The 14,019-nt window shown below is 40.0% G+C and overlaps 1 protein-coding gene across 12 annotated transcripts in view; it reads left to right on the forward strand.

Moving 5' to 3' along the window:
* The window catches only part of CLASP1 (cytoplasmic linker associated protein 1), a 263,446-nt gene that overhangs the window by 174,672 nt on the left and 74,755 nt on the right, over positions 1–14,019 (forward strand). For 6 of the 12 annotated variants that reach the window (XM_043488028.1, XM_043488029.1, XM_043488030.1 and 3 more), the window contains 3 exons: positions 4,351–4,455; positions 6,782–6,808; positions 8,796–8,963. In XM_043488028.1, coding sequence (XP_043343963.1) covers positions 4,351–4,455; positions 6,782–6,808; positions 8,796–8,963 — 300 coding nt within the window. The remainder of the gene's footprint in view (positions 1–4,350; positions 4,456–6,781; positions 6,809–8,795; positions 8,964–14,019) is intronic. The other 6 variants (XM_043488035.1, XM_043488036.1, XM_043488038.1 and 3 more) reach the window with 1 other exon arrangement.

Below are 14,019 nucleotides of genomic sequence, written 5' to 3' on the forward strand. Positions count from 1 at the left end.
AAGTAAATTCAGCTATTTTTCATCTTCAGTTTGGTCTGGTGACTGCCTGGATATAGCTTGGTGACTTCCTTAGGAGACTAACTCTTAGGTCAGCCAGCCATCCATGCATGGGAGTCTAAACCATTGGTGGGACATTGGATAAAGGAATTAATCCCCATGCTTCTCTGTTTCCTTATCTGTAAAGTGGGATTAATTAGGTATGCTGCTATGGGGATATTGAGTTCACATTTATGTGGTTCATAGTGATATGGTGTTCAGTCACTAAGTCATGTCCGACTCTTTGCAACCCCATGGACTGCAGCATGCCAGCTGTCCCTGTCCTCCACTGTCTCCTGGAATTTGCTCAGACTCATGTCCATTGAGTCAGTTGATACCATCCGACCATCTCATTGTCTGTCAATCCCCTCTCCTCCTGCCTTCAATCTTTTGGGTCTTTTCCAGTGAGTTGGCTCTTCGCATCAGGTGGCCAGAGTATTGGAGCTTCAGCTTCAGCTTCAGCATCAGTCCTTCTAATGAATAGTCAGGACTGATTTCCTTTAGGATGGACTGGTTGGATCTCCTTGCAGTCCAAGGGACTCTCAAGAGTCTTCTCCAGCATCACAATTTGAAAGGCGTCAGGTCTTAGGCACTCAACCTTCTTTATGGATCAAATCTCATATCCGTACATGATTACTGAAAAAACCACAGCTTTGACTATACGGACCTTTGGCAAAATGATGATCTCTGCTTTTTAATACACTGTCTAGGTTTGTCACAGCTTTTCTTCTAAGGAGCAAGCGTGTTTTAATTTCATGGCTGCCTGCAGTCACTCATAGTGAGTTTGGAACCCAGGAAAATAAAATATGCCACTTTCCTCCACTTTTTCCCCATCTTGTTTCTGTGAAGCGATGGGACCGGATACCATGGTCTTTGTTATTTGAATGTTGGGTTTTAAGCCAGCTTTTTCTCTCTCCTCTTTTCAGCCTCATCAAGAGGCTTTTTAGTTCTTCTTTGCTTTTTGCCATTAGAGTGGTATCATCTGCATATCTGAGGTTACTGGTATTTCTCCTGGCAATCATGATTCCAGCTTGAGCTTCATTCAGCCCAGCATTTTGCATGATGTACTTTGCATATAAATTAAATGAGCAGGGTGATAATATATAGCCTTGATGTGATCCTTTCCTGATTTGGAACTAGTCCGTTGTTCCATGTCTGGTTCTAACTATTGCTTCTTGACCTGCATGCAGGTTTCTCAGAAGTCAGGTAAGGTGGTCCGGTATTCCCTTTTCTTTAAGAATTTTCCACAGTTTGTTGTGATCTACACAGTGAAAGGCTTTCATGTAGTCAATAAAGCAGAAGTAGATGTTTTTCTAGAATTCCCTCGCTTTTCCTATAATACAGTGGATGTTGGCAGTTTGATCTCTGGTTCCTCTGCCTTTTCTAAATCCAGGTTGTACATCTGGAATTCTTCAGTTCACATACTGTTGAAGCCTAACTTGAAAATTTTGAGCATTACCTTGCTAACGTGAAATGACTGCAATTATACAGTAGTTTGAGCATTCTTTGTCATTGCTTTTCTTTGGGATTGGAATGAAAACCGACCTTTTCCAGTCCTGTGGCCACTGCTGAGTTTTCCAAATTTGCTGGCATGTTGAGTGCAGCACTTTAACATCATCATCTTTTAGGATTTGAAATAGCTCCACTGGAATTGCGTCACCTCCACTAGCTTTGTTGCTAGTAATGCTTCCTAAGGCCCACTTCACACTGCAGAATATCTGGCTCTAGGTGAGTGACCACGCCATCTTGGCTATCCAGGTTATTAAGAGCTTTTTTGTATAGCTCTTCTGTGTATTCCTGCCACCTCCCTCTTCTTAATATCTTTACTTCTGTTTCTGTCCTTTTTTGCACCCATCTTTGCATGAAATGTTCCCTTCATAGCTCTCATTTTCTTAAAGAGATCTCTAGTCTTCCTGATTCTACTATTTTCTTCTGTTTCTTCGCATTGCTCAGTTAAGAAGGCTTTCTTACATCTCCTTGCTATTCTCTGGAACTCTGCATTCGGTTGGATACATCCTCCCCTTGTGTTAGTTGCTCAGTCACGTCCGACTCTCTTGACCGCATGGACTCTAGCCCTCCATTGCTCCTCTGTCCATGGACTTCTCCAGGCAGGAATCCTGGAGTGGGTTGCCATGCCCTCCTCCAGGGGATCTTCTCCTCACTCCTTGGCTTTCTGCTTCTTTTCTCTTCTCAGCTGCATGTCAGGCCTGGTCAGATGACCGCTTCGCCTTCTTGCATTTCCTTGTCTTTGGGATGGTTTTGGTCACCACTGCCTGTACAGCTTTATAAACATCCGTCCAGAGTTCTTCAGGCACTCTTTCAGATCTAAATCCTTGAATCTGTTTGTCACTCCCACTGTATAATCATAAGGAATTTGATTTAGGTCATGCCTGAATGGTCTAGTGGTTTTTCCTACTTTCTTCAATTTAAGCCTGAAGTTTGCAATAAGGAGCTCATGATCTGAGGCACAGTCAGCTCCAGGTCTTGTTTCTGCTGACTGTATAGAAAGAGCTTCTCCATATTCAACTGCAAAGAATATACTCAATCTGATTTCTGTATTGATATCTCTCTGAAGAGTCACCTCTGGTGTTGGAAGATGGTGTTCACTATGACCAGTGCGTTCTCTTGGCAAAACCCTTGTTAGCCTTTGACCTGCTTCATTTTGTACTCCAAGGCCGAACTTGCCTGTTACTCCAGGTATCTCTGAACTTCCTACTTTTCTATTCCAATCCATTCTGATGAAAAGAACATCTTTTTGGTGTGTTCTAGAAGGTCTTGTAGCTCTTCATAGAACCATTGGACTTCAGCTTCTTTGGAATTAGTGTTAGACTTGTGTTACTGTGACAATGAATGGTTTTCCTTGGAAGCAAACTGACATCATTCAGTCGTTTTTGAGTTTGCACCCAAGTACTGCATTTTGATCTCTTTTCTTGACTATGAGGGCTACTCTATTTCTTCTAAGGAATTCTTGCCCATAGTAGTAGATGTAATGGTCATCAGAGTTAAATTCGCCCATTCCCATCCGTGTTAGCTCATTGACTCGTAAAGATGTTGATGTTCACTCTTGCCATGTCCTGCTTTACTGCGTCCAGTTTACCTTGATTCATGGACCTAACATTCTAGGTTCCTGTGCAGTATTGTTCTTTACAACATCGGACTTTACTTTCTCCACCAGACACATCTATGCTAATTTTAATATAGACTGTAGAATTTTTAGGTCTTTTCATTCGATTCCTCTTAAAAGTCATTGATTCTTTCTAGCTTTCTTCTTCTTCTTTTTTTTTAAATTAAGTGCCATGCTTTCTTTTATTGCTCCTTACCCTCATTTCTTGAACCTTTTTCAAGCTTTCAGATTTGTTTTCCTGTATTGCCTTTCTGCAGATTTTCTCAGTTGATGAGGTAGATGTGCTTTTGAACAACATAAGAAGCCAGTGGGAATTCAGATTGTTTTGTTTTCAGAATAGCAAAATCAGTTTGCTATTCTGATTGAATTATGGAAGTTGAGCATTTTGTGTCCCTTTGAAAACAAAGAATCCCTGAATTTAAAAATTAATTTTTAATCATTCTAGTCTTACCATCAGTGATTGACTGTTTATGAATTCATTTTTATATTGTTTCATGCTTTAATAATCGGCGTTAACACATTGCTTTACATAAAACGTCAAATTTTTTCATAAATGCTTATGACATTACGTTATTTTTAGGTCATTTCTCTAGGTACTCCTAATATTGATTCTTTTAATAAACTTCATCTTTTGTAACCTAGAAACTTGCTAGCATACATGCTTTAAAATAGAAGTTTAATGCTATTTATCAAGACAATATTTATTCTCCAGGGTGCTGTAGTTTTTGTTGACTGCCAGGTTAAGAAGATTTTTTGTTTGTTTGTTTATTTTGTTTTCCATTTACTCTTTTTTTCCCCTATAGTATTTTTATGAAGATGACAGCTAATATTCTTTTCTGCTTTTGGAAATATGACAGATTATGTAGACAGTAAACAGGAGAGAGAATTTTTAAAAATTGTGGAAAAATTATTCAAGTGACTGTCACCTCATCTGAAAATAGAATATGCTGAGATAGTCGAAACAAAAACACCTGATAGGTGCGTGAGTACCTCTGGGGAGTTTCTGACATGTCTGTAGAATCTGTGTATACAGACCGGTGCACATGTGCGTGTCAAGACCACACGTGGGGAGACCTGCTCCCCTGGAGGTGACTCAGCCCATGCCCCTCGTTTGCGGTCTGGGTGCTTTGCTGAGTGGGTCGCACTTACTGGAAACATTACGGAAGCATTGTGTTTGCTGTGTCCTCCAGGCCGGATCCGCACGCGACGGCAGAGCTCCGGGAGCGCCACCAACGTCGCCTCTACACCGGACAGTCGGGGCCGCAGTCGCGCCAAAGTGGTCTCACAGTCCCAGCGTAAGAAGTACACTTTATGCTGTCTGCTATCTTAGTTTTACCCAACAGCCATTCTGCAGGTGGAAATTTGTATTATTTTTGTCAACTTTAGAGGGAAAACACATTTTGGTGACTCTGAGACACTGAATGATCTTTATATTTGTTGGATAAACTTACACAATGGAGTATTCCAGTACCTACCTTTCCAAGCAACTTACATTCTGTTTAAATTTTGTAAGCAGTGAAATGTAGTTTCTCATCTCCCCCTCAAGCCTTTTGAGTTGAGCTGTGTCTGGGCTGTGACCCGTTTTGCTGCTGATGAGGACTCCTGAGTAATTTAAGAATAGCACCCAGGAGGTGACTGCTCACGCTGAGGTCTCTTTCCAGCGGCAAGAAGTAAATCCATTCAGAGCCCCCCTAGCCCGCTGTGCTAACACGTCACCCTGCTCCTCTCTTCCTGCCAGTGTGGGCTCTTGCTTTCGCTCGGCTGCCCTCGCCTCCATTATTGCTTCTCTGTATATGTCACGCCACTTGACTGTCAGCATCACCCGTGAGAGCACCCATGCATGGGATGAGCGGATCCTCACCCAGGATCCAGTCCTGATGCCTCACTTCCTGGCCCCACAGGCTTCCCGTCTGTGCACGGGAGTGGGGCGGGTGTCAGGGTCCTTCTGGGCAGGGCGGCCAGGCCCCAGGAAGGCTGCCCTTCCCTCAGCACTGCACTCATCAGCTGCTGGTGTCTGCCAGGCTTGTGTAGAGAGCGGCTCGTCGGCAGCCAGTCCTTCGTTCCTCTCGTAGATGCTCAGAAGCTCTTTCTCAGCTCCCCCTGGATTTAGGTACTTTCTCAGGTCCCTTTGATAATTAAGAGTCCTCATGTTGAAACAAGCTTTTATTTTCTTTCTAAAACGAAAGTGCAAAGTCAGTCATATTGTTGGGAGGCTACACAGCCCGGGCTTGTCTGACGCAGAAGCCCATGCTTTTAGTGTCTTACACCATGCAGTACAACATAAGTTGTGCAGGTGTAGTCCAGAAACTTCTGCTTAGGGAGTAATATCCTGGCTCTGGTTGTTCTGCTGAACTCTAGTGATGCCTGGAGTCACAGGTAGATATAATACTCAGGTCACAGGACTCAAATCATATCACAAGGAAATTTTTCGTGACAAAAAATGTTCAGGACTCAGAGAATAGGTCAATATGTTTGAATTCAGTTGAATTTAAAAAATGTCTCCACCCTTTAGCTACACAAGTTTATTTTCTTTCATGGAAAGAGTTGAACAGTGTTTTTTACATTTTTTTATGTCTACTATTCATTGGCATTGGTCTCTGCAGGGGTTCCTGCCCCTCGCTGGGTCTTCTGCTTAAGAAGTGACGAAAATAAAGTCCCTTCTGTAGTGGGGATGAGAGAGCTTTAATTTTTCAGTCTTATAAAAATACTGCACCTTGCATTGGGGACACACTTTAACTCTTCAGTTTTATTTTATTCCCTAAATTCCACTCAGGGGGAAGAGACAACACCAGCAAATGATCAAGCCTGGACCTTAAACTTATGTATATAAATCAGATATTTTAAAAAAATTATTTTAATAGGAGGTGAATATGAACACATCTGTATATTTTACAAATGTAGATATACTAGCATTCATAGTTCAGGTTTAAGAGTAAGTAGATCTCATTAATATTAGATTTAGGACAACAGCATATTTTAAATAGCTGAGGATTTAACTAGGTGAGGATTGATATTTGAGTGTTGAAGAATTTGGCATTAGACATTGTTAAGATGAAACTAGTTAGTAGCAGTTTCTCTCACTTTGTCGATGTTTATGGAGCCCTTCCTGTGGTGAGCACGGTGTACAGTGGTAGAGAACGCAGATGGTAAGTCACTTTCTGGAACTTCCCTGGTGGCCCAGTGGTTGAGACTCCATACTTCCACTGTAGGGGCCATGGTCAGGGAACTAAGATCGTGCATGGCGGCCAAGAAAAAAAAAAGAAGATGCCATCACTTCTGCCAGGCTGCTCAGAGCTAGAGAGCAGGTGCTCCCAAGGGCCCGGCACGCCCTCCGTCTGCCCCGTATCTCATCCGCCTGCGCTGTGCCCGGCGCAGGGTAGGTTCATAAGTGTTTTCATGGCTCATGGACAGGTAGAGAATAAATGCTGCTACAGTATGACGTGTATAAAATAAAAACAAGGACACAAGTAGGCTAGGAGGAACAAGACCTAGGAAAAACAGCTTTTGCTAATGTGTTTGTAAACCGACCCATTTGTGCTATGTTGCATGCTGACTTCTGTATTGTGTTATTGTCTTTTAATCCACTTTTTGCCTGTCCTTTGGTCTGCTCTCATAACCCAGGATCCAGATCTGCTAATCCTGCTGGTGGTAAGACATTTCTCTTCTTGCTGTTTTTATTTTTGTTTGTTTGTTTTTTGCATTTTCCCTCACCCCATGTGCCTCGCACAATATTAATTTCTCTCTTTATTATGAGCTTGATTTTTCTCCATTTTTTCTGCATGTTCAAATTCTAGGGTTTGAAATGGATTTCTTTTCTCCTTTTATACAGCCAAATAGTTTGTGTGCTCAAATTTTATGGGCAAAATTAATAGATTCTAAAATAGATTCTTCATGATAATGTGTATTGATAATTTTTATAATGAATTTCACTTAAATTGTAGTTAAGTCGTTAAAAAGTACTAATTTTTGTAAGTGGTCATCTTGGTGGTTCATTTGAATTATGGAGGGGTGTGTGTGTGTAATTTCCAGGTAAGTTTTATTTCAAAGGTTTTTACTCTCTGGATCATTCTGTTCTTCTGCATTATTAATGTGTGCTTGATATTTGTGAATTTTGCCTTCTGTACGTAAGGGGATGATCTACCTAAGTTAATGACTGACATTTGGGTATGTTGGTCTGATCCTTAAAGATTTGCAGCTTGCTTTAAGAAAGAATTTTGTTTTACAAGAGATGCCTGTATAAGTGTCCAGTCACTTAGCCATTTATAAAAATTGCTAACTGTATATTATGGGGTTTTTTTTGTTTGTTTTTGTTTTTTAACTTTTATTGGAGTATAGTTGATTTTTTTCAGATGTACAGAAAAGGGAATCTGTTATATGTGTGCGTATATCCACTGTTTTTTTAGACTCTTTCCCCGTGTAGGTCATTACAGAGTGCTGAGTAGAGTTCCCTGTGCTCTACTAAATTAGGTCCTAAATCAGTTACCTGTTTTATGTATAGTAGTGTGTTTCCAACAGTCCCCATCTCTCCAGGCTTATCCCCCCTGCTGCCCTTTCCCCATATTATGTTTCTGATTTCTTGCTTTACTGCATACACATCACAGCATGTATTCTGCATAATTTCTACCTTTGTGGGGTTTTTGAGCCTTCCTTTGAGACTTAGTACATAGTTTTTATTGAAATGTACAAGAGAATATACATCTGTTTGTTGGACTGTACGTTCGTGTGTGTGGAGAGATATGTTTATGCATAAATATAGGGTTTTGACTGCTCTGTCATGACTAGTATGTTAATCTTTTATTGGTATTGTCTTTCTGAGAGGTATGTAAATAATTATGGTCTTTTTGATTTCTCTCTGTATTTTTATCATTTTATGTCTCAGGGCTATGTTACTTGTAGCATAAAGTTTCATGATTGTTACATCTTTAAGGATATTATGATTTTCTTTTTTCAGTATTTTATTCTATTTTGTTGTTTTGTTTTATGTATGTTGTCTCTCATAAGCAACATACAGTTGAATTTCATTTCAGTTTTTTTAAACCAACCCAGGAATCTCTGTCTTTTAATAGATTAATTTAATCAGGTCACATTTATTATGATTACTGATACATTTGAGATTACTACTACCATTTTATTTTGTGATTTTTGTTTACCATATTTCTGCCCCTTTTTCCATTTGTTACATTAATGGAGTCTTAGATCCATTTTCCTCCATTAATGTTTAAGAAATTTTTGTTATATTTCTATTCTTTCAGCCGTTTTTAACATATCCACTCCTTTAGGAAGCAAAACAATTATTTGATAAACACCTTTGTGATTACTGGTAGAGGTTTGTTATAGAATAGGGAGACTTTTTGTTCCGAACCTGAGCTTGTTCTTTTGAATCAGGAATTTGGCAGTCATTTCTGTAGAATTCCATCATTCGTTCTTCTATGTAAATATTTATGATAATTGGATGTTCTTTTATGCTCCTTCATTTTTAAAAAATATTAGTGATATTATCAACTAGAAAACTATTTTTACACAAAGTTCTCCTGGTATTTGATTGAAACTACTGTGTAAAGTGACTTCTGAAATTACTTTTAACTTATTTCTTGATTTACGTTCATTATTCAATTCTGTTTTGGTTCACTTTTAGCTGGCAGCCGATCCAGTTCCCCAGGGAAATTGTTGGGAAGTGGTTATAGTGGCCTTGCTGGGGGTTCCTCAAGAGGCCCACCTGTGACGCCCTCTTCAGAAAAACGAAGCAAGATTCCCAGGAGTCAGGGGTGTAGTCGAGAAACAAGTCCAAGCCGCGTAGGATTAGGTAAGAATCCTCAAAGGTCTTGAACACCGTTCCCAACCTGGTCGTAAGTTTCCTGTAGGAAATCGCTGTTTCTGAACTGAGGATGTCATTTTGCCTGTGTTAAAAAGACACTTCAGTGTGTGCTTTTTACTGATTGTAGCGTGTTCCGTTTTCATTATGACTAAAAAACATGTGGGCTTTACCTTCAAAGTCATGGGAGAGAATCCCACCGTTGTAGGCCTTTATGTTGGAGAATCATTTGTAAAGCCTTAAAACTGGGAGAAAGGGCAGGGTTTTTTCCTCCCGGGTAGGAGCAGGCTGCTTACTCGTTCACTGCACAGCACGAAGTGGCCGTTAACCTGTGTGAACTTGCAAAGGCATCTGTAGGGTCCACCTCCGGAGGTGGGCAGGGCAACCCACCCCAGTGTCCTTGCTGGAGAATCCCATGGGCAGAGGGGCCTGCTGGGCTACAGTCCATGGGGTCGCAGCGAATTGGACACAGCTGAAGTGACTGAACATGCACGTGTGCAGGGTACACATTTATTTTGATTTTGATCTTCTCTAACCTAACTAGTGAAACTTACCATCAAAGAATATGTGTAGTTACTTTTGCCATACTATTGTTCAAACATCAACATCAAAAAGAGGCAAACTATTTTGTGTTATAGTATTTAGTTTCTTTGTAATAGTGTGTAGAATAGTGTGTATATGAATGCCTCTCAGCAGCTCAACAGCCTCTTACTCTATTAACATCTAACTTGTATGCTACCTTCTTAATAAAAAAGTTAGAAGTCTTTTGTAACATTTTGTGAAAAACCTGTGTTCAGACTCATATTTCCACCTCCTTTCTAAGAGTGAAAGCCTACTAATGTGAAATCAGAGCACTATATTCTTTAGTCCTGTTGGCTTACCTTTCTCCTTTATTCATTTATCTCATCAACAGCTTTTACATGAATGTTTACTATGTGTTGGGAACATTGTGAGACCTTATAATTAGAAGAGAAATGTAATAGATTCAACTTGTGACTTCAAAGAGTTTGTGGTCTTAGAGGCAAAAATGTGAGACAGTTTGACAGATATTCTGGTGGGTGCTCTGGTCTGTAGAACAGGAATGTCCTAGGGCCCTTGTCTGCCCCACTGCTCCCAGATTTCCTTCCAAGGCAGACTTCCCAGAGAAAGTCGTGTCTCGTTGAGGTATAAGGTGGCGATAGGCAGGGCAGGGAGCTGAGGAGAACGGTGTCCTCGGGAACTCAGGAGCCTGTGCAGAAGCAGTCAGACAGGAGGGGGCACAGTGTACCCTGGGACCTCTGGTGGTTCCTCTGAGGGTAGCTGGGGAAGTTTGACAGGGTAGGTGGGAGACGGGGGCAGGACAGCTGGTAGGGTCCAGCTCACAAATGTCCTGAGGGCTGCCTGCGCTTCAGGAAGGCCGGAGCAGTTACTTACGAAGTAGCATCAACAGGATTTGGTTTAACTAGCATTTCTGAAACAAATAAGCAATGTGGTCAGGCCGTGGTTTTGTTACTTCTGTGTGATGCTGACTTTCTAAGGGCGTTAGGTCACATGATCCTTGAGCTGGACAGCTCTTTGGCTCTAGTAACGATGTGGCTGCAACCAGAGAAAATACCATGACTGGAATATCTAAATTTTAGATTTGTTGCTATAAAATAGGTGTATTTAGATCTGGTTTTGCTTGGGAAATACACTTGATTTCAAATCTAGGTGTGAAGTTTCAGCTATCCTTTTTCCGTAATTAAATTTTTTAAGATTAGATAATGTTTTTTGGCAGCCCAGAATTGTTTCGTACTTTTAAAAATTCTTTTTGGGGGGGAGATTTTACTCTTTATATTTATTAAAAATGCCATTTTTACTGCCTTCTTGAAATTGGGAAGTAATCCAACCTTGATTATCTAATGTAACTCTGGGACTTGGTAGTCTGTGGTCTTAACTGTGAATTGTGCACTGTGCATTGTGAGTAGTTGAAAAGATAGCATTTCATAAGCATGTAAAAGAAGTCCTTTGGAACATCATCCATCACAAAGAACTAAATAGGAGCCTGTTGCCTTCCAGAAAGTTCTGATTTGAAACATTATTTTGAAGAAAGTTGTTTCCTTGGTGCTCATTAAGAGGATTAGTTCTGGGTGGAGCTTTGAGGTCATACATGCAATTCTGGTTAAAGAAGATATTTTATGTAAATATTTGCACATTGTGAGAATATATATGCACAGATTATAAAAATATATATAAGTAAAGTATATCTCCACTTCTTCCTCTGTTACTACTTAAAGATTCCATTTTAAGAGTGTCATATTAGCATATTTCTGTAATAGAGTGTACGTTTCTTCTCTCATTTAATATATACTAGGTATATGCTTTGTGTCTATAAACATTTGATTCATTATATAGCAACTTTAAATACTCCCAAAAAAGTAGGAACATCTTTTAAGAATATTTTCTGTAATCCTCAAACCAGTTAATAGTTTTAATCATAGTTAAACTAGGCTTGGAATTTGCATTGAGAATTGATTCTAGTTGTCTGCAAATTATATTGGTTCATCTATGCTTTTTTGTTTGAAATAATATTTTTTAACTAAATTTTCTTATCTGTGATGAAAATGATGTCAGGACTCTTCTACATTTAAGGTTTTTTAAGCATTTAAGGTTAAATTAAGCACTTAAGGTTTCTTAAGCAAAATAGAATGTAATTCCTGTTGGATAACTTAAGAGGCAAACCCCGCCATGTTTTTCCTTCTTGACGTCTATTGCTTCATAAATTAATGAGATAGATGAGTGTATGTGTAAATTGTTTTATTCTGCTTATGAAAAGGTCGCATGAATAGCTGATATCTATAACAGTTACATTTTGGAAGTTTGCTTTTGGTTCCCTTCTTTGTCCAACTCATCTTTTGAAAAGTCTTTAAAACCATTGGACCCTCTGCCCCTGATGTTCCATGGATATATGTTCAAAGTGTTCTTGGACTTCCCGGTTAAATATATTTTGAAAAAAATTAAAATTAATAGTTAGCTTTAGCTGTTAGATTAGACTACTGTGTGCAAGACCAGGACATGAAAATGTCTAGACTAGAGAGATGTTTCCTGTCTTTAGTTTTGTTAGTTTTCGTTATTCTTCTGGTACTTCTGCTTTTGATAGAGGAGTTCTTGTAGGATATTACCTTGAAAGACAAGAGTCAGGATTTCCCTTGAAACATTATAAAAGTAGAGTGTTGCTCAAGAAATAAAAACTAATCAGATAGTATTTTTTCCAGGGTTCTCATCATTCCTTGTAAGCACAGGACTCCAGACTCCCTAAGAATGCTGCTTTTAGAAAGTTCAGGCGGCACATGTGTTTTTATTGTCTCTTCCCCCTCTGTCATCCCTTTTCCATAACAGATTCTTATGTAGAATGTTCAGTGTGGGCATGCAATGAAAAGACAGAGTGCTGCAGAATATTGTGTTTTAGCTTTGACCACCTAATTAATTATAATCTGAATTAATTATTGTCTGAAAAGCTTTTATATACTTATTTTAAGTCCTCCTTGTAGATTAGTCTTTGGGAGTGGTTTAAAGTGGAATTTTTTTCCTCTTGTGTTTAGTTATCCAATATTTGAACTGTTGGTTTCATCACTAAGTGTACTTTAATGAAGCTTGGGGCAAAATTGTGAACAGAGTTGTAAGCAGCATTTTTTCCATACTACTATTGCCATATGTTCAAGGAGCCAGTCAGCACAAATGGGTGAAAGACCCTTCTCTGGGTCAAACACCAGGACGGTAAACCTTGTTGAGAATTATGGTTGCTGTTATTTCAGATCACGTCTGCTTATTCTTTGTTATGCTCTTCACTGTCTTTGCAAAGCAAGTTCAGCCCACAGAGAGAGCAGAGATACCCCGTTGCTGTAGGATATGTGTTAAGGGCGTGAGAGCTGTGTAAAAATTCAGATGTGATCAGGCAAAAACTAGAAGAAAATGGTCAGTTGAGCATGTGCATATGTGAGAAACCATCAGAACTGCTCTTACTACTCCTTGATTGTGTTGGAGTAGGCATGGTACTAGAGTTTCACACATGCCTTTCAGCAAGGAATGCAGAAGTACCTGCGTTACATACCTTATCTCACGGTACCCTTTTCATTTAAATGGTGGGGAATCTCACCTTCCTAAGCAGAGGCTGAGGCCCAGAGAGGCTGAGTGGCTCGATCAGTGAGTTAGCATGGAGCTAGAAGGGGCATTTATGCATTGGAAGTGGCATTGGTCCCTTAAGGATAAGCAATATGACTTTCAGGTTTTAAGCAACTTGTCATTTATTGAAGGGGTCAGAAGATACTCCCTAGATTTTTAAGGTGCTAAATTAAGCATTTAGCATCTGTTGCCTTGGCTCTTATTGTAGAAGTTGTTCAGAATGTTATCAGAAATTGCTGATTCAATCGTTAATGCTGCTTTGAGGGAAAACCCAGTGCTTCCACATCACTGTAGCAAAATGAAGACAAGGTTAGGAATTCCTGGAAGTGAAAGTGTTAGTACTCAGTCATGTCTGACTCTTTGTGACCCCATGGACTGTAGCCCCCCAGGCTTCTCTGTCCATGGAGTTCCCCAGGCAAGAATACTGGAGTGGGTTGCCATTTCCTTCTCCAGGGGATCTTCCCGACCCAGGGATTGAACCTGGGTCTCCCTCATTGTGGGCAGACTCTTTACCGACTAAGCCACCAGGGAAGACTGATGAATCCCAGATGAATTCCTGCAGAATCCCAGGTGAAGCCCTGTTTTGACTGACAGCTCAACTTGCATCCTGCACTTGACCTTGCCTTGCTCACCAGCACAGACCCAAGCTTTTGGACATCACTTAGGTACCTTTAAGGTCTAATTCACCTCTTGCACTGAGCAGAGACCACAACAGGAAGTTGATTTTGCTTTTCACTTCCACATTCTTCTAAGTCAGGCAGTTTTATGATTCTGGTTTGTAAGACATTCTTGTTATAGTTTGGCCGTAAATCTGCCTTGCTCTGAAGTCATAGGCTATGCTCATTGTAATGTAGTAAAAACTTTGCTATTTTCACATCAGTGAATCAAGGTTATTTTTTCCTTATAT

This window comes from Cervus canadensis, chromosome 15 (assembly GCF_019320065.1).
Source record: "Cervus canadensis isolate Bull #8, Minnesota chromosome 15, ASM1932006v1, whole genome shotgun sequence".
NCBI classification, from domain to species: Eukaryota; Metazoa; Chordata; class Mammalia; order Artiodactyla; family Cervidae; genus Cervus; species Cervus canadensis.